We start from the raw sequence: 22,540 nt of genomic DNA on the forward strand, positions 1-22,540 counted from the left end.
TATAGCCTCCACATTGACTCTGTACCAGTACCCCTGTATATAGCCTCCACATTGACTCTGTACCAGTACCCCTGTATATATCCTCCACATTGACTCTGTACCAGTACCCCTGTATATAGCCTCCACATTGACTCTGTACTAGTACCCCTGTATATAGCCTCCACATTGACTCTGTACCAGTACCCCTGTATATAGCCTCCACATTGACTCTGTACCAGTACCCCTGTATATAGCCTCCACATTGACTCTGTACCAGTACCCCTGTATATAGCCTCCACATCGACTCTGTACCAGTACCCCCTGTATATAGCCTCCACATTGACTCTGTACCAGTACCCCTGTATATAGCCTCCACATTGACTCTGTACCAGTACCCCTGTATAGCCTCCACATTGACTCTGTACCGTAATACCCTGTATATAGCCTCCACATTGACTCTGTACCGTAACACCCTGTATATAGCCTCCACATTGACTCTGTACCGGTACCCCCTGTATATAGCCTCCACATTGACTCTGTACCAGTACCCCTGTATATAGCCTCCACATTGACTCTGTACCGTAATACCCTGTATATAGCCTCCACATTGACTCTGTACCAGTACCCCTGTATATAGCCTCCACATTGACTCTGTACCAGTACCCCTGTATATAGCCTCCACATTGACTCTGTACCGGTACCCCTGTATATAGCCTCCACATTGACTCTGTACCGTAATACCCTGTATATAGCCTCCACATTGACTCTGTACCGGTACCCCTGTATAGCCTCCACATTGACTCTGTACCAGTACCCCTGTATATAGCCTCCACATTGACTCTGTACCAGTACCCCTGTATATAGCCTCCACACTGACTCTGTACCGTAACACCCTGTATATAGCCTCCACATTGACTCTGTACCTGTACCCCTGTATATAGCCTCCACATTGACTCTGTACCAGTACCCCTGTATATAGCCTCCACATTGACTCTGTACCGGTACCCCCTGTATATAGCCTCCACATTGACTCTGTACCAGTACCCCTGTATATAGCCTCCACATTGACTCTGTACCGTTACCCCTGTATATAGCCTCCACATTGACTCTGTACCGGTACCCCTGTATATAGCCTCCACATTGACTCTGTACCAGTACCCCTGTATATAGCCTCCACATTGACTCTGTACCAGTACCCCTGTATATAGCCTCCACATTGACTCTGTACCTGTACCCCCTGTATATAGCCTCCACATTGACTCTGTACCAGTACCCCTGTATATAGCCTCCACATTGACTCTGTACCAGTACCCCTGTATATAGCCTCCACATTGACTCTGTACCAGTACCCCTGTATATAGCCTCCACATTGACTCTGTACCAGTACCCCTGTATATAGCCTCCACATTGACTCTGTACCAGTACCCCTGTATATATCCTCCACATTGACTCTGTACCAGTACCCCTGTATATAGCCTCCACATTGACTCTGTACTAGTACCCCTGTATATAGCCTCCACATTGACTCTGTACCAGTACCCCTGTATATAGCCTCCACATTGACTCTGTACCAGTACCCCTGTATATAGCCTCCACATTGACTCTGTACCAGTACCCCTGTATATAGCCTCCACATCGACTCTGTACCAGTACCCCTGTATATAGCCTCCACATTGACTCTGTACCAGTACCCCTGTATATAGCCTCCACATTGACTCTGTACCAGTACCCCCTGTATATATCCTCCACATTGACTCTGTACCAGTACCCCTGTATATAGCTTCCACATTGACTCTGTACTAGTACCCCTGTATATAGCCTCCACATTGACTCTGTACCAGTACCCCCTGTATATAGCCTCCACATTGACTCTGTACCAGTACCCCTGTATATAGCCTCCACATTGACTCTGTACCAGTACCCCCTGTATATAGCCTCCACATTGACTCTGTACCGTAATACCTGTATATAGCCTCCACATTGACTCTGTACCGTAACACCCTGTATATAGCCTCCACATTGACTCTGTACCGGTACCCTGTATATAGCCTCCACATTGACTCTGTACCAGTACCCCCTGTATATAGCCTCCACATTGACTCTGTACCGTAATACCCTGTATATAGCCTCCACATTGACTCTGTACCAGTACCCCCTGTATATAGCCTCCACATTGACTCTGTACCAGTACCCCCTGTATATAGCCTCCACATTGACTCTGTACCGGTACCCCCTGTATATAGCCTCCACATTGACTCTGTACCGTAATACCCTGTATATAGCCTCCACATTGACTCTGTACCGGTACCCCCTGTATATAGCCTCCACATTGACATCTGCCTTTTCATCTGTCTTTGCTGTCAAAAGCATCCCAATGTTGTTTTGCATCTCAAGAAGTGGCATACCCTCTTGGGTGTCGGGGTCGTAAGGTAACTACCATCTCTGTCGGGGTCGTAAGGTAACGACCATCTCTGTCGGGGTCGTAAGGTAACTACCATCTCTGTCGGGGTTGTAAGGTAACGACCATCTCTGTCGGGGTCGTAAGGTAACGACCATCTCTGTCGGGGTCGTAAGGTAACTACCATCTCTGTCAGGGTCGTAAGGTAACGACCATCTCTGTCGGGGTCGTAAGGTAACGACCATCTCTGTCGGGGTCGTAAGGTAACGACCATCTCTGTCGGGGTCGTAAGGTAACGACCATCTCTGTCGGGGTCGTAAGGTAACGACCATCTCTGTCGGGGTCGTAAGGTAACTACCATCTCTGTCGGGGTCGTAAGGTAACGACCATCTCTGTCGGGGTCGTAAGGTAACGACCATCTCTGTCGGGGTCGTAAGGTAACGACCATCTCTGTCGGGGTCGTAAGGTAACGACCTGAACCGGGGACTGGAAGGGCGCAAGTTGTCAGCATTGTTGTCCGTGCACTTCACATTTCAAAAGAGGAGGACCCAAGACCATCTGTCCATCTGATGTCCATTTTTCCCCCTTTGGTTCTGGAAGTTTCCATGTAAGACAAGCTAGTTTTTTAAGCTAGCTAGCCGATCTGGCTATCTCGTGTCGTCGCTAACTTAAGAGTTTTAGAGGTTAATAACCTGCAGAAAGTAATCAATTACTTTGGTTAACAAACTAAATAATATTCAAACAGGGTTTTATGACCTTAGAAATGACCAGATGGTCATATATGGGTGAGGAAATCAAATAATTCCTTCAGCAACCAAAAAGCACATCTGCGCTGACCGCCATCTTGTGCCTCGTAATGGACAGTCATTTCACCTGTTTATGTTAATACCACAGCAGGTAACCTGTCAATAAGCACACTCCCTTTTGTATTTAGGGCGCATGCCTACTGAAGAAGTTTTGCACCACAACCACCTCAACAATGACCTCTCGTATCTTGTCAACTAGCTTTATAGGCTTTCTTACAGTTTCAAGTATGGGGATTAAACCATACGCATCTGACATTCACAGCGTTCTCAATCTCCACTATTTCAGGCTACGTGTTGATGTAACAGAACAACCGGAACAGAACAGAGCTGAAGATTAGATGGACGGGTATGAAGCCACTTAAGTCACTGTCTTTAAAAGTCTTAAAATCAATTAAAGAAAATGCATGAGATGTAATCTCGGGGGAAACCCTAACCACCCCCTCCAGGTTTGCAGGTGACATACTGAGCGGTGGCCGGGCGTTGCTAGGCGAAGACAGCTCGGTCATGGCCCGCATGCAGAAGAAGTTTTGGAAGACGAAGCAGGTTCTGATCAAGGCCACAGGGAAGAAGGAGGATGAGTACGTGGTGGCTTCTGATGCCGACCTCGACGCCAAGCTGGAGGTAGGACCCTGACCTTTAACCCCTAACTCTAACGTGGTGTCTTCTGATGCCGACCTCGACGCCAAGCTGGAGGTAGGACCCTGACCTTTAACCCCTAACTCTAACGTTGTGTCTTCTGATGCCGACCTCGACGCCAAGCTGAAGGTTGAACCCTGACCTTTAACCCCTAACTCTAACGTGGTGTCTTCTGATGCCGACCCTGAAGGTTGAACCTGACCTTAACCCCTAACTCTAACGTGGTGGCTTCACCCACTGTTACTCAGAGAGAGTGAGAGTCTCATTCGTCCAATTATCTCTGTGTGTTACTAACTGAACCACACGTTCTGTTTCCTGTCCAATTATCTCTCTGTGTTACTAACTGAACCACACGTTCTGTTTCCTGTCCAATTATCTCTCTGTGTTACTAACTGAACCACACGTTCTGTTTCCTGTCCAATTATCTCTCTGTGTTACTAACTGAACCACACGTTCTGTTTCCTGTCCAATTATCTCTCTGTGTTACTAACTGAACCACACGTTCTGTTTCCTGTCCAATTATCTCTCTGTGTTACTAACTGAACCACACGTTCTGTTTCCTGTCCAATTATCTCTCTGTGTTACTAACTGAACCACACGTTCTGTTTCCTGTCCAATTATCTCTCTGTGTTACTAACTGAACCACACGTTCTGTTTCCTGTCCAGTTATCTCTCTGTGTTACTAACTGAACCACACGTTCTGTTTCCTGTCCAATTATCTCTCTGTGTTACTAACTGAACCACACGTTCTGTTTCCTGTCCAATTATCTCTCTGTGTTACTAACTGATCAGAGTAAGATAGCTCTGCAGTTCTGTCTGTATAGTACATTAGCAGACAGATATAACAGTAGTGTGTCTATACGATCGGATCAGCCAGGGATCAGATGTTCTCATACAACCTGACTCTTTGCTTTGAGAGTTTTCCCTGTGGAATCACACTATGAAGGCTTTTTATAGTTTCTTATCAATGTTTTAATTCAATTCAAGGGCTTTATTGTCATGGGAAACATGTGTTAACGTTGCCAAAGCAAGTGAGGTAGATAATATATAAAGTGAATATATATAGAGTGAAATAAACAATAAAAATGAACAGTAAACATTACACATACAGAAGTTTCAAAACAATAAAGACATTACAAATGTCATATTATATATATATATATATATATACAGTGTTTTAACAATGTACAAATGGTTAAAGGACACAAGATAAAATAAATAAGCAGGTTGTATTTACAATGGTGTGTGTTCTTCGCTGGTTGCCCTTTTCTCGTGGCTGTGATGGCACACTGTGGAATTTCACCCAGTAGATATGGGAGTTTATCAAAATTGGATTTGTTTTCAAATTCTTTGTGGATCTGTGTAATCTGAGGGATATATGTCTCTCTAATATGGTCATACATTGGGCAGGAGGTTAGGAAGTGCAGCTCAGTTTCCACCTCATTTTGTGGGCAGTGAGCACATAGCCTGTCTTCTCTTGAGAGCCATGTCTGCCTACGGCGGCCTTTCTCAATAGCAAGGCTATGCTCACTGAGTCTGTACATAGTCAAAGCTTTCCTTAATTTTGGGTCAGTCACAGTGGTCAGGTATTCTGCTACTGTGTACTCTCTGTGTAGGGCCAAATAGCATTCTAGTTTGCTCTGTTTTTTTGTTAATTCTTTCCAATGTGTCAAGTAATTATATTTTTGTTTTCTCATGAAAACAATTGTCTAATTGTGCTGCTGTCCTGGGGATCTGTGGGGTGTGTTTGTGTTTGTGAACAGAGCCCCAGGACCAGCTTGCTTAGGGGACTCTTCTCCAGGTTCATCTCTCTGTAGGTGATGGCTTTGTTGTGGAAGGTTTGGGAATCGCTTCCTTTTAGGTGATTATAGAATTTAACGGCTCTTTTCTGGATGTTGATAATTAGTGGGTATCGGCCTAATTCTGCTCTGCATGCATTATTTGATGTTCTACGTTGTACACGGAGGATATTTTTGCAGCATGCAGAGTCTCAATGCCCATTTTGCAGAGTCTTGGTTGGTGAGCGGATTCACAACCATAAAGGTGTTTGTCCCATTTTATGACTGAAGTCTTAAAGGGCAATGGGCTGACTGGGTGAGCGGACCCCAGACCTCACAACCATAAAGGGCAATGGGCTCTATGACTGATTCAAGTATTTTTAGCCAGATCCTAATTGGCATGTTGAAATGTATGTTCCTTTTGATGGCATAGAAGGCCCTTCTTGCCTTGTCTCTCAGATCGTTCACAGCTTTGTGGAAGTTACCTGTGGCGCTGATGTTTAGGCCAAGGTATGTATAGTTTTTTGTGTGCTCTAGGGCAACAGTGTCTAGATGGAATTTGTATTTGTGGTCCTGGTGACTAGACCTTTTTTGGAACACCATTATTTTGGTTTTACTGAGATTTACTGTCAGGGCCCAGGTCTGACAGAATCTGTGCATAAGATCTAGGTGCTGCTGTAGGCCCTTCTTGGTTGGTGTTTCCCTGTCTGTCTCTCTTTCTCTGTCTGTCTCTGTCTCTCTTTCTATGTTTCTGTCTTTCTGTGTCTGTGTCTTTCTCTGCCTCTGTCTTTCTCTCTCTGTCTTTGTCTCTGTCTGTTCTCTGTCTGTCTTTCTCTGTCTGTCTGTCTGTCTGTCTGTCTGTCTGTCTGTCTGTCTGTCTGTCTGTCTGTCTGTCTGTCTGTCTGTCTGTCACTGTCTTTCTCTCACTGTCTTTCTCTGTCTCTGTTGGTCTTTCTTGGTTGTTGTTTGTTTCTGTCTTTCTGTGTCTGTCTCTCTGTCTTTCTGTGTCTGTCGCTCTGTCTTTCTCTGTCTGTCTTTGTCTCTCTCTGTCTCTGTTTCTTTCTTTCTGTCTCTGTGGAGTCGCAATTCAACGGCTCAGACTCAAGACGCATGTGGCATGGAATCCAGACAATCATTATAAATGTAAAACCAGCCACGTCGCGGACACCGACGTCTTGCTCCCAGACAAGCTAAACACCTTCTTCGCTCGCTTTGAGGATAACAAAGTACTCCTGACGCAGGCTCAACAGTCTGGACACACCCACAGTACCAGTCAACAGTCTGGACACACCGACAGTACCAGTCAACAGTCTGGACACACCTACAGTACCAGTCAACAGTCTGGACACAACTACAGTACCAGTCTGGACACACCTACAGTACCAGTCAACAGTCTGGACACACCTACAGTACCAGTCTGGACACACCTACAATACCAGTCAACAGTCTGGACACACCTACAGTACCAGTCAACGGTCTGGACACACCTACAGTACCAGTCAACAGTCTGGACACACCTACAGTACCAGTCTGGACACACCTACAGTACCAGTCAATAGTCTGGACACACCTACAGTACCAGTCAACAGTCTGGACACACCTACAGTACCAGTCAACAGTCTGGACACACCTACAGAACCAGTCAACAGTCTGGACACACCTACAGAACCAGTCAACAGTCTGGACACACCTACAGTACCAGTCAACAGTCTGGACACACCTACAGTACCAGTCTGGACACACCTACAGTACCAGTCTGGACACACCTACAGTACCAGTCTGGACACACCTACAGTACCAGTCAACAGTCTGGACACACCTACAGTACCAGTCAACAGTCTGGACAGTCACAGTCTGGACAGTACCAGTCAACAGTCTGGACACACCTACAGAACCAGTCAACAGTCTGGACACACCTACAGTACCAGTCAACAGCCTGGACACACCTACAGTACCAGTCTCTGGTACAGTCAACAGTCTGGACCTACAGTACCAGTCAACTGGACTGGACACACCTACAGTACCAGTCTGGACACACCTACAGTACCAGTCAACAGTCTGGACACACCTACAGTACCAGTCAACAGTCTGGACACACCTACAGTACCAGTCAATAGTCTGGACACACCTACAGTACCAGTCTGGACACACCTACAGTACCAGTCAATAGTTTGGACACACCTACAGTACCAGTCTGGACACACCTACAGTACCAGTCAACAGTCTGGACACACCTACAGTACCAGTCAACAGTCTGGACACACCTACAGTACCAGTCAATAGTCTGGACACACCTACAGTACCAGTCTGGACACACCTACAGTACCAGTCAATAGTCTGGACACACCTACAGTACCAGTCTGGACACACCTACAGTACCAGTCTGGACACACCTACAGTACCAGTCAACAGTCTGGACACACCTACAGTACCAGTCAACAGCCTGGACACACCTACAGAACCAGCCTGGACACAACTACAGTACCAGTCTGGACACACCTACAGTACCAGTCAACAGTCTGGACACACCTACAGTACCAGTCAACAGTCTGGACACACTTACAGTACCAGTCAACAGTCTGGACACACCTACAGTACCAGTCAACAGTCTGGACACACCTACAGTACCAGTCAACAGTCTGGACACACCTACAGTACCAGTCTGGACACACCTACAGTACCAGTCAACAGTCTGGACACACCTACAGTACCAGTCAACAGTCTGGACACACCTACAGTACCAGTCTGGACACACCTACAGTACCAGTCAATAGTCTGGACACACCTACAGTACCAGTCAACAGTCTGGACACACCTACAGTACCAGTCAACAGTCTGGACACACCTACAGAACCAGTCAACAGTCTGGACACACCTACAGAACCAGTCAACAGTCTGGACACACCTACAGTACCAGTCAACAGTCTGGACACACCTACAGTACCAGTCTGGACACACCTACAGTACCAGTCAACAGTCTGGACACACCTACCAGTCAACAGTCTGGACACACCTACAGTACCAGTCAACAGTCTGGACACACCTACAGTACCAGTCTGGACACACCTACAGTACCAGTCAACAGTCTGGACACACCTACAGAACCAGTCAACAGTCTGGACACACCTACAGTACCAGTCAACAGCCTGGACACACCTACAGTACCAGTCTGGACACACCTACAGTACCAGTCAACAGTCTGGACACACCTACAGTACCAGTCTGGACACACCTACAGTACCAGTCTGGACACACCTACAGTACCAGTCAACAGTCTGGACACACCTACAGTACCAGTCAACAGTCTGGACACACCTACAGTACCAGTCAATAGTCTGGACACACCTACAGTACCAGTCTGGACACACCTACAGTACCAGTCAATAGTCTGGACACATCTACAGTACCAGTCAACAGTCTGGACACACCTACAGTACAGTCTGGACACACCTACAGTCAACAGTCTGGACACACCTACAGTACCAGTCAACAGTCTGGACACACCTACAGTACCAGTCAATAGTCTGGACACACCTACAGTACCAGTCAACGGTCTGGACACACCTACAGTACCAGTCTGGACACACCTACAGTACCAGTCAACAGTCTGGACACACCTACAGAACCAGTCTGGACACACCTACAGTACCAGTCAACAGTCTGGACACACCTACAGTACCAGTCAACAGTCTGGACACACCTACAGTACCAGTCAACAGTCTGGACACACCTACAGTACCAGTCAACGGTCTGGACACACCTACAGTACCAGTCAACGGTCTGGACACACCTACAGTACCAGTCAACGGTCTGGACACACCTACAGAACCAGTCAACAGTCTGGACACACCTACAGTACCAGTCTGGACACACCTACAGTACCAGTCAACAGTCTGGACACACCTACAGTACCAGTCTGGACACACCTACAGTACCAGTCAACAGTCTGGACACACCTACAGTACCAGTCTGGACACACCTACAGTACCAGTCAACAGTCTGGACACACCTACAGTACCAGTCAACAGTCTGGACACACCTACAGTACCAGTCAACAGTCTGGACACACCTACAGTACCAGTCAATAGTCTGGACACACCTACAGTACCAGTCTGGACACACCTACAGTACCAGTACAGTCAATAGTCTGGACACACCTACAGTACCAGTCTGGACACAGTCTGGACACACCTACAGTACCAGTCAACAGTCTGGACACACCTACAGTACCAGTCAACAGTCTGGACACACCTACAGGACCAGTCAACAGTCTGGACACACTTACAGTACCAGTCAACAGTCTTGACACACCTACAGAACCAGTCTGGACACACCTACAGTACCAGTCAACAGTCTGGACACACCTACAGTACCAGTCAACAGTCTGGACACACCTACAGTACCAGTCAACGGTCTGGACACACCTACAGTACCAGTCAACGGTCTGGACACACCTACAGTACCAGTCAACGGTCTGGACACACCTACAGTACCAGTCAACAGTCTGGACACACCTACAGTACCAGTCAATAGTCTGGACACACCTACAGTACCAGTCAACAGTCTGGACACACCTACAGTACCAGTCAACAGTCTGGACACACCTACAGTACCAGTCTGGACACACCTACAGTACCAGTCAACAGTCTGGACACACCTACAGTACCAGTCAACAGTCTGGACACACCTACAGTACCAGTCAACAGTCTGGACACACAGTACCAGTCAACAGTCTGGACACACCTAGTACCAGTCACACAGTACTCTGGACACACCTACAGTACCAGTCTGGACACACCTACAGTACCAGTCAACAGTCTGGACACACCTACAGTACCAGTCAACAGTCTGGACACACCTACAGTACCAGTCAACAGTCTGGACACACCTACAGTACCAGTCTGGACACACCTACAGTACCAGTCAACAGTCTGGACACACCTACAGTACCAGTCAACAGTCTGGACACACCTACAGTACCAGTCAACAGTCTGGACACACCTACAGTACCAGTCTGGACACACCTACAGTACCAGTCAATAGTCTGGACACACCTACAGTACCAGTCTGGACACACCTACAGTACCAGTCTGGACACACCTACAGTACCAGTCTGGACACACCTACAGTACCAGTCAACAGTCTGGACACACCTACAGTACCAGTCAACAGTCTGGACACACCTACAGTACCAGTCAACAGTCTGGACACACCTACAGTACCAGTCAACAGTCTGGACACACCTACAGTACCAGTCAACAGTCTGGACACACCTACAGTACCAGTCAACAGTCTGGACACACCTACAGTACCAGTCTGGACACACCTACAGTACCAGTCAACAGTCTGGACACACCTACAGTACCAGTCAACAGTCTGGACACACCTACAGTACCAGTCAACAGTCTGGACACACCTACAGTACCAGTCAACAGTCTGGACACACCTACAGTACCAGTCTGGACACACCTACAGTACCAGTCTGGACACACCTACAGTACCAGTCAACAGTCTGGACACACCTACAGTACCAGTCAACAGTCTGGACACACCTACAGTACCAGTCTGGACACACCTACAGTACCAGTCAACAGTCTGGACACACCTACAGTACCAGTCAACAGTCTGGACACACCTACAGAACCAGTCAACAGTCTGGACACACCTACAGTACCAGTCAACAGCCTGGACACACCTACAGTACCAGTCTGGACACACCTACAGTACCAGTCACCAGTCTGGACACACCTACAGTACCAGTCTGGACACACCTACAGTACCAGTCAACAGTCTGGACACACCTACAGTACCAGTCAACAGTCTGGACACACCTACAGTACCAGTCAACAGTCTGGACACACCTACAGTACCAGTCAATAGTCTGGACACACCTACAGTACCAGTCTGGACACACCTACAGTACCAGTCAATAGTCTGGACACATCTACAGTACCAGTCTGGACACACCTACAGTACCAGTCTGGACACACCTACAGTACCAGTCAACAGTCTGGACACACCTACAGTACCAGTCAACAGCCTGGACACACCTACAGAACCAGTCTGGACACACCTACAGTACCAGTCTGGACACACCTACAGTACCAGTCAACAGTCTGGACACATCTACAGTACCAGTCAACAGTCTGGACACACTTACAGTACCAGTCAACAGTCTGGACACACCTACAGTACCAGTCAACAGTCTGGACACACCTACAGTACCAGTCAATAGTCTGGACACACCTACAGTACCAGTCAACAGTCTGGACACACCTACAGTACCAGTCTGGACACACCTACAGTACCAGTCAACAGTCTGGACACACCTACAGAACCAGTCAACAGTCTGGACACACCTACAGTACCAGTCAACAGTCTGGACACACCTACAGTACCAGTCAACAGTCTGGACACACCTACAGTACCAGTCAACAGTCTGGACACACCTACAGTACCAGTCAACAGTCTGGACACACCTACAGTACCAGTCAACGGTCTGGACACACCTACAGTACCAGTCAACGGTCTGGACACACCTACAGAACCAGTCAACAGTCTGGACACACCTACAGTACCAGTCTGGACACACCTACAGTACCAGTCAACAGTCTGGACACACCTACAGTACCAGTCTGGACACACCTACAGTACCAGTCAACAGTCTGGACACACCTACAGTACCAGTCTGGACACACCTACAGTACCAGTCAACAGTCTGGACACACCTACAGTACCAGTCAACAGTCTGGACACACCTACAGTACCAGTCAATAGTCTGGACACACCTACAGTACCAGTCTGGACACACCTACAGTACCAGTCAATAGTCTGGACACACCTACAGTACCAGTCTGGACACACCTACAGTACCAGTCTGGACACACCTACAGTACCAGTCAACAGTCTGGACACACCTACAGTACCAGTCAACAGTCTGGACACACCTACAGGACCAGTCAACAGTCTGGACACACTTACAGTACCAGTCAACAGTCTTGACACACCTACAGAACCAGTCTGGACACACCTACAGTACCAGTCAACAGTCTGGACACACCTACAGTACCAGTCAACAGTCTGGACACACCTACAGTACCAGTCAACGGTCTGGACACACCTACAGTACCAGTCAACGGTCTGGACACACCTACAGTACCAGTCAACGGTCTGGACACACCTACAGTACCAGTCAACAGTCTGGACACACCTACAGTACCAGTCAATAGTCTGGACACACCTACAGTACCAGTCAACAGTCTGGACACACCTACAGTACCAGTCTGGACACACCTACAGTACCAGTCAACAGTCTGGACACACCTACAGTACCAGTCAACAGTCTGGACACACCTACAGTACCAGTCAACAGTCTGGACACACCTACAGTACCAGTCAACAGTCTGGACACACCTACAGTACCAGTCAACAGTCTGGACACACCTACAGTACCAGTCAACAGTCTGGACACACCTACAGTACCAGTCAATAGTCTGGACACACCTACAGTACCAGTCTGGACACACCTACAGTACCAGTCAACAGTCTGGACACACCTCAGTACCAGTCAATAGTCTGGACACACCTACCAGTCTGGACACACCTACAGTACCAGTCTGGACACACCTACAGTACCAGTCAACAGTCTGGACACACCTACAGTACCAGTCAACAGTCTGGACACACCTACAGTACCAGTCAACAGTCTGGACACACCTACAGTACCAGTCAACAGTCTGGACACACCTACAGTACCAGTCAACTGGTCTGGACACACCTACAGTACCAGTCAACAGTCTGGACACACCTACACTCAGTCAACAGGACACACCTACAGTACCAGTCTGGACACACCTACAGTACCAGTCAACAGTCTGACACACCTCAATAGTCTGGACACACCTACAGTACCAGTCTGGACACACCTACAGTACCAGTCTGGACACACCTACAGTACCAGTCAATAGTCTGGACACACCTACAGTACCAGTCTGGACACACCTACAGTACCAGTCAATAGTCTGGACACACCTACATTACCAGTCTGGACACACCTACAGTACCAGTCTGGACACACCTACAGTACCAGTCAACAGTCTGGACACACCTACAGTACCAGTCAACAGTCTGGACACACCTACAGTACCAGTCAACAGTCTGGACACACCTACAGTACCAGTCAACAGTCTGGACACACCTATAGTACCAGTCTGGACACACCTACAGTACCAGTCAATAGTCTGGACACACCTACAGTACCAGTCTGGACACACCTACAGTACCAGTCTGGACACACCTACAGTACCAGTCAACAGTCTGGACACACCTACAGTACCAGTCTGGACACACCTACAGTACCAGTCAACAGTCTGGACACACCTACTCATTCAAGGGTTTTTCTTTATTTAGACTATTTTCTACATTGTAGAATAATAGTGAAGACATCAAAACTATGAAATAACACATATGGAATCATGTAGTAAACGAAAGTGTGTGTTTAAAAATATATTTTTTAGATTCTTCAAAGTAGCCACCCTTTGCCTTGATGACAGCTTTGCACACTCTTGGCATTCTCTCAACCAGCTTCATGAGGAATGCTTTTCCAACAGTCTTGAAGGAGTTCCCACATATGCTGAGCACTTGTTGGCTGCTTTTCCTTCACTCTGCGGTCCAACTCATTCCAAACCATCTCAGTTGGGTTGAGGTCGGGTGATTGGGGAGGCTAGGTCATCTGATGCAGCACTCCATCACTCTCCTTCTTGGTCAAATAGCCCTTACACAGCCTGGAGGTGTGTTTTGGGTCATTGTCCTGTTGAAAAACAAATGATAGGGGCCTCCCGGGTGGCGCAGTGGTGCCACCAGAGACTCTGGGACCTTGAGGTCCATGGGGCGACGCACAATTGGCCTAGCGTCGTCCGGGTTAGGGAGGGTTTGGCCGGTAGGGATATCCTTGTCTCATCGCGCACCAACGACTCCTGTGGCGGGCCGGGCGCAGTGCGCGCTAACAAAGGTTGCCAGGTGCACGGTGTTCCCTCTGACACATTGGTGTGGATGGCTTCCGGGTGGGATGCGCACTGTGTTAAGAAGCAGTGCGGCTTGGTTGGGTTGTGTATCGGAGGACGCATGACTTTCGACCTTCGTCTCTCCCTACAAGATAGTAGCTACTAACAATTGGATACCACAAAATTGGGGAGAAAAAGGGGGTAAACCCTCCCCACCCCCCCCCAAAAAAGAGGAAAAATAAATGATAGTTCCACGAAGCACAAACCTCCTCCATGCTTCACGGTGGGAACTACACATGCAGAGATCATCCGTTTACCTAGTCTGCATCTCTCAAAGACACGGTGGTTGGAACCAAACATGCAGAGATCATCCGTTTACCTAGTCTGCATCTCTCAAAGACACGGTGGTTGGAACCAAACATGCAGAGATCATCCGTTTACCTAGTCTGCATCTCTCTCAAAGACACGGTGGTTGGAACCAAACATGCAGAGATCATCCGTTTACCTAGTCTGCATCTCTCAAAGACACGGTGGTTGGAACCAAACATGCAGAGATCATCCGTTTACCTAGTCTGCATCTCTCAAAGACACGGTGGTTGGAACCAAACATGCAGAGATCATCCGTTTACCTAGTCTGCATCTCTCAAAGACACGGTGGTTGGAACCAAACATGCAGAGATCATCCGTTTACCTAGTCTGCATCTCTCAAAGACACGGTGGTTGGAACCAAACATGCAGAGATCATCCGTTTACCTAGTCTGCATCTCTCAAAGACACGGTGGTTGGAACCAAACATGCAGAGATCATCCGTTTACCTAGTCTGCATCTCTCAAAGACACGGTGGTTGGAACCAAACATGCAGAGATCATCCGTTTACCTAGTCTGCATCTCTCAAAGACACGGTGGTTGGAACCAAACATGCAGAGATCATCCGTTTACCTAGTCTGCATCTCTCAAAGACACGGTGGTTGGAACCAAACATGCAGAGATCATCCGTTTACCTAGTCTGCATCTCTCAAAGACACGGTGGTTGGAACCAAACATGCAGAGATCATCCGTTTACCTAGTCTGCATCTCTCAAAGACACGGTGGTTGGAACCAAACATGCAGAGATCATCCGTTTACCTAGTCTGCATCTCTCAAAGACACGGTGGTTGGAACCAAACATGCAGAGATCATCCGTTTACCTAGTCTGCATCTCTCAAAGACACGGTGGTTGGAACCAAACATGCAGAGATCATCCGTTTACCTAGTCTGCATCTCTCAAAGACACGGTGGTTGGAACCAAACATGCAGAGATCATCCGTTTACCTAGTCTGCATCTCTCAAAGACACGGTGGTTGGAACCAAACATGCAGAGATCATCCGTTTACCTAGTCTGCATCTCAAAGACACGGTCTCAAAGACACGGTGGTTGGAACCAAACATGCAGAGATCATCCGTTTACCTAGTCTGCATCTCTCAAAGACACGGTGGTTGGAACCAAACATGCAGAGATCATCCGTTTACCTAGTCTGCATCTCTCAAAGACACGGTGGTTGGAACCAAACATGCAGAGATCATCCGTTTACCTAGTCTGCATCTCTCAAAGACACGGTGGTTGGAACCAAACATGCAGAGATCATCCGTTTACCTAGTCTGCATCTCTCAAAGACACGGTGGTTGGAACCAAACATGCAGAGATCATCCGTTTACCTAGTCTGCATCTCTCAAAGACACGGTGGTTGGAACCAAACATGCAGAGATCATCCGTTTACCTAGTCTGCATCTCTCAAAGACACGGTGGTTGGAACCAAACATGCAGAGATCATCCGTTTACCTAGTCTGCATCTCTCAAAGACACGGTGGTTGGAACCAAACATGCAGAGATCATCCGTTTACCTAGTCTGCATCTCTCAAAGACACGGTGGTTGGAACCAAACATGCAGAGATCATCCGTTTACCTAGTCTGCATCTCTCAAAGACACGGTGGTTGGAACCAAACATGCAGAGATCATCCGTTTACCTAGTCTGCATCTCTCAAAGACACGGTGGTTGGAACCAAACATGCAGAGATCATCCGTTTACCTAGTCTGCATCTCTCAAAGACACGGTGGTTGGAACCAAACATGCAGAGATCATCCGTTTACCTAGTCTGCATCTCTCAAAGACACGGTGGTTGGAACCAAACATGCAGAGATCATCCGTTTACCTAGTCTGCATCTCTCAAAGACACGGTGGTTGGAACCAAACATGCAGAGATCATCCGTTTACCTAGTCTGCATCTCTCAAAGACACGGTGGTTGGAACCAAACATGCAGAGATCATCCGTTTACCTAGTCTGCATCTCTCAAAGACACGGTGGTTGGAACCAAACATGCAGAGATCATCCGTTTACCTAGTCTGCATCTCTCAAAGACACGGTGGTTGGAACCAAACATGCAGAGATCATCCGTTTACCTAGTCTGCATCTCTCAAAGACACGGTGGTTGGAACCAAACATGCAGAGATCATCCGTTTACCTAGTCTGCATCTCTCAAAGACACGGTGGTTGGAACCAAACATGCAGAGATCATCCGTTTACCTAGTCTGCATCTCTCAAAGACACGGTGGTTGGAACCAAACATGCAGAGATCATCCGTTTACCTAGTCTGCATCTCTCAAAGACACGGTGGTTGGAACCAAACATGCAGAGATCATCCGTTTACCTAGTCTGCATCTCTCAAAGACACGGTGGTTGGAACCAAACATGCAGAGATCATCCGTTTACCTAGTCTGCATCTCTCAAAGACACGGTGGTTGGAACCAAACATGCAGAGATCATCCGTTTACCTAGTCTGCATCTCTCAAAGACACGGTGGTTGGAACCAAACATGCAGAGATCATCCGTTTACCTAGTCTGCATCTCTCAAAGACACGGTGGTTGGAACCAAACATGCAGAGATCATCCGTTTACCTAGTCTGCATCTCTCAAAGACACGGTGGTTGGAACCAAACATGCAGAGATCATCCGTTTACCTAGTCTGCATCTCTCAAAGACACGGTGGTTGGAACCAAACATGCAGAGATCATCCGTTTACCTAGTCTGCATCTCTCAAAGACACGGTGGTTGGAACCAAACATGCAGAGATCATCCGTTTACCTAGTCTGCATCTCTCAAAGACACGGTGGTTGGAACCAAACATGCAGAGATCATCCGTTTACCTAGTCTGCATCTCTCAAAGACACGGTGGTTGGAACCAAACATGCAGAGATCATCCGTTTACCTAGTCTGCATCTCTCAAAGACACGGTGGTTGGAACCAAACATGCAGAGATCATCCGTTTACCTAGTCTGCATCTCTCAAAGACACGGTGGTTGGAACCAAACATGCAGAGATCATCCGTTTACCTAGTCTGCATCTCTCAAAGACACGGTGGTTGGAACCAAACATGCAGAGATCATCCGTTTACCTAGTCTGCATCTCTCAAAGACACGGTGGTTGGAACCAAACATGCAGAGATCATCCGTTTACCTAGTCTGCATCTCTCAAAGACACGGTGGTTGGAACCAAACATGCAGAGATCATCCGTTTACCTAGTCTGCATCTCTCAAAGACACGGTGGTTGGAACCAAACATGCAGAGATCATCCGTTTACCTAGTCTGCATCTCTCAAAGACACGGTGGTTGGAACCAAACATGCAGAGATCATCCGTTTACCTAGTCTGCATCTCTCAAAGACACGGTGGTTGGAACCAAACATGCAGAGATCATCCGTTTACCTAGTCTGCATCTCTCAAAGACACGGTGGTTGGAACCAAACATGCAGAGATCATCCGTTTACCTAGTCTGCATCTCTCAAAGACACGGTGGTTGGAACCAAACATGCAGAGATCATCCGTTTACCTAGTCTGCATCTCTCAAAGACACTGGTTTAGTCTGCATCTCTCAAAGACACGGTGGTTGGAACCAAACATGCAGAGATCATCCGTTTACCTAGTCTGCATCTCTCAAAGACACGGTGGTTGGAACCAAACATGCAGAGATCATCCGTTTACCTAGTCTGCATCTCTCAAAGACACGGTGGTTGGAACCAAACAAATCATGCAGAGATCATCCGAGATCATTTACCTAGTCTGCATCTCTCAAAGACACGGTGGTTGGAACCAAACATGCAGAGATCATCCGTTTACCTAGTCTGCATCTCTCAAAGACACGGTGGTTGGAACCAAACATGCAGAGATCATCCGTTTACCTAGTCTGCATCTCTCAAAGACACGGTGGTTGGAACCAAACATGCAGAGATCATCCGTTTACCTAGTCTGCATCTCTCAAAGACACGGTGGTTGGAACCAAACATGCAGAGATCATCCGTTTACCTAGTCTGCATCTCTCAAAGACACGGTGGTTGGAACCAAACATGCAGAGATCATCCGTTTACCTAGTCTGCATCTCTCAAAGACACGGTGGTTGGAACCAAACATGCAGAGATCATCCGTTTACCTAGTCTGCATCTCTCAAAGACACGGTGGTTGGAACCAAACATGCAGAGATCATCCGTTTACCTAGTCTGCATCTCTCAAAGACACGGTGGTTGGAACCAAACATGCAGAGATCATCCGTTTACCTAGTCTGCATCTCTCAAAGACACGGTGGTTGGAACCAAACATGCAGAGATCATCCGTTTACCTAGTCTGCATCTCTCAAAGACACGGTGGTTGGAACCAAACATGCAGAGATCATCCGTTTACCTAGTCTGCATCTCTCAAAGACACGGTGGTTGGAACCAAACATGCAGAGATCATCCGTTTACCTAGTCTGCATCTCTCAAAGACACGGTGGTTGGAACCAAACATGCAGAGATCATCTGTTTACCTAGTCTGCATCTCTCAAAGACACGGTGGTTGGAACCAAACATGCAGAGATCATCCGTTTACCTAGTCTGCATCTCTCAAAGACACGGTGGTTGGAACCAAACATGCAGAGATCATCCGTTTACCTAGTCTGCATCTCTCAAAGACACGGTGGTTGGAACCAAACATGCAGAGATCATCCGTTTACCTAGTCTGCATCTCTCTCAAAGACACGGTGGTTGGAACCAAACATGCAGAGATCATCCGTTTACCTAGTCTGCATCTCTCAAAGACACGGTGGTTGGAACCAAACATGCAGAGATCATCCGTTTACCTAGTCTGCATCTCTCAAAGACACGGTGGTTGGAACCAAACATGCAGAGATCATCCGTTTACCTAGTCTGCATCTCTCAAAGACACGGTGGTTGGAACCAAACATGCAGAGATCATCCGTTTACCTAGTCTGCATCTCTCAAAGACACGGTGGTTGGAACCAAACATGCAGAGATCATCCGTTTACCTAGTCTGCATCTCTCAAAGACACGGTGGTTGGAACCAAACATGCAGAGATCATCCGTTTACCTAGTCTGCATCTCTCAAAGACACGGTGGTTGGAACCAAACATGCAGAGATCATCCGTTTACCTAGTCTGCATCTCTCAAAGACACGGTGGTTGGAACCAAACATGCAGAGATCATCCGTTTACCTAGTCTGCATCTCTCAAAGACACGGTGGTTGGAACCAAACATGCAGAGATCATCCGTTTACCTAGTCTGCATCTCTCAAAGACACGGTGGTTGGAACCAAACATGCAGAGATCATCCGTTTACCTAGTCTGCATCTCTCAAAGACACGGTGGTTGGAACCAAACATGCAGAGATCATCTGTTTACCTAGTCTGCATCTCTCTCAAAGACACGGTGGTTGGAACCAAACATGCAGAGATCATCTGTTTACCTAGTCTGCATCTCTCAAAGACACGGTGGTTGGAACCAAACATGCAGAGATCATCCGTTTACCTAGTCTGCATCTCTCAAAGACACGGTGGTTGGAACCAAACATGCAGAGATCATCTGTTTACCTAGTCTGCATCTCTCAAAGACACGGTGGTTGGAACCAAACATGCAGAGATCATCCGTTTACCTAGTCTGCATCTCTCAAAGACACGGTGGTTGGAACCAAACATGCAGAGATCATCCGTTTACCTAGTCTGCATCTCTCAAAGACACGGTGGTTGGAACCAAACATGCAGAGATCATCCGTTTACCTAGTCTGCATCTCTCAAAGACACGGTGGTTGGAACCAAACATGCAGAGATCATCCGTTTACCTAGTCTGCATCTCTCAAAGACACGGTGGTTGGAACCAAACATGCAGAGATCATCCGTTTACCTAGTCTGCATCTCTCAAAGACACGGTGGTTGGAACCAAACATGCAGAGATCATCCGTTTACCTAGTCTGCATCTCTCAAAGACACGGTGGTTGGAACCAAACATGCAGAGATCATCCGTTTACCTAGTCTGCATCTCTCAAAGACACGGTGGTTGGAACCAAACATGCAGAGATCATCCGTTTACCTAGTCTGCATCTCTCTCAAAGACACGGTGGTTGGAACCAAACATCTCAAATTTGGACTCATCAGACCAAAGGACAGATTTCCACAGGTCTAATGTTCATTGCTCGTGTTTCTTGGCCCAAGCAAGTCTCTTAGTAGTGGTTTCTTTGCAGCAATTTGAACACGAAGGCCTGATCCACGTAGTCTCCTCTGAACAGTTGATGTTGAGATGTGTCTGTTACTTCAACTCTGTGAAGCATTTATTTGGGCTGCAGTCTGAGGTGCAGTTACCTCTAATGAACTTATCCTCTGCAGCAGAGGTAACTCTGGGTCTTCCTTTCCTGTGGCGGTCCTCATAAGAGACAGTTTCATCATATATCTTGATGGTTTTTGCGACTGCACTTGAAGAAACTTTCAAAGTTCTTGAAATGTTCCTGAATTGACTGACCTTAAATGTCCTAAAGTAATGATGGACTGTTGCTTCTCTTTGCTTATTTGAGGGCTATCTTCTGTATACCACCCCTACCTTGTCACAACACACTGGACCCACTGTTACTGTCTGGCTGGACCCACTGTTACTGTCTGGCTGGCTGGACCCACTGTTACTGTCTGGCTGGACCCATTGTTACTGTCTGGCTGGCTCGACCTACTGATATTGTCTGGCTGGCTCGACCTACTGATACTGTCTGTCTGGCTGGACCCACTGTTACTGTCTGGCTGGACCCACTGTTACTGTCTGGCTGGCTGGACCCACTGTTACTGTCTGGCTGGACCCACTGTTACTGTCTGTCTGGCTGGACCCACTGTTACTGTCTGGCTGGACCCACTGTTACTGTCTGTCTGGCTGGACCCACTGTTACTGTCTGGCTGGCTGGACCCAATGTTACTGTCTGGCTGAACCCACTGTTACTTGTTGGCTGGACCCACTGTTACTGACTGGCTGGACCCACTGTTACTGTCTGGTTGGCTGGACCCACTGTTACTGTCTGGCTGGCTGAACCCACTGTTACTTGTTGGCTGGACCCACTGTTACTGTCTGGCTGGACCCACTGTTACTGTCTGTCTGGCTGGACCCACTGTTACTGTCTGGCTGGACCCACTGTTTCTGGCTGGCTGGAGCCACTGTTACTGTCTGGCTGGCTGGACCCACTGTTAGTGTCTGGCTGAACCCACTGTTACTTGTTGGCTGGACCCACTGTTACTGTCTGGCTGGCTGGACCCAATGTTACTGTCTGGCTGGCTGGACCCACTGTTACTGTCTGGCTGGCTGGACCCAATGTTACTGTCTGGCTGGCTGGACCCACTGTTACTGTCTGGCTGGACCCACTGTTACTGTCTGGCTGGCTGGACCCACTGTTACTGTCTGGCTGGCTGGACCCACTGTTACTGTCTGGCTGGCTGGACCCACTGTTACTGTCTGACTGGACCCACTGTTACTGTCTGGCTGGCTGGACCCACTGTTACTGTCTGGATGGACCCACTGTTACTGTCTGGCTGGCTGGACTCAATGTTACTGTCTGGCTGGCTGGACCCACTGTTACTGTCTGGCTGGACCCACTGTTACTGTCTGGCTGG

At 47.8% G+C, this 22,540-nt stretch overlaps 1 protein-coding gene across 4 annotated transcripts in view; it reads left to right on the top strand.

Annotated features, from left to right (window-relative positions):
- Window positions 1-22,540, top strand: part of LOC135570958 (islet cell autoantigen 1-like protein) — a 125,686-nt gene that overhangs the window by 13,478 nt on the left and 89,668 nt on the right. For all 4 annotated transcript variants that reach the window (XM_065016780.1, XM_065016776.1, XM_065016777.1 and 1 more), the window contains exons 2-3: window positions 3,470-3,529; window positions 3,630-3,804. In XM_065016780.1, the coding sequence (XP_064872852.1) occupies window positions 3,522-3,529; window positions 3,630-3,804 (183 nt within the window). In that variant the 5' untranslated portion in view covers window positions 3,470-3,521. The remainder of the gene's footprint in view (window positions 1-3,469; window positions 3,530-3,629; window positions 3,805-22,540) is intronic.

This window comes from Oncorhynchus nerka, unplaced genomic scaffold, assembly GCF_034236695.1.
Source record: "Oncorhynchus nerka isolate Pitt River unplaced genomic scaffold, Oner_Uvic_2.0 unplaced_scaffold_874, whole genome shotgun sequence".
Taxonomy (NCBI): Eukaryota; Metazoa; Chordata; class Actinopteri; order Salmoniformes; family Salmonidae; genus Oncorhynchus; species Oncorhynchus nerka.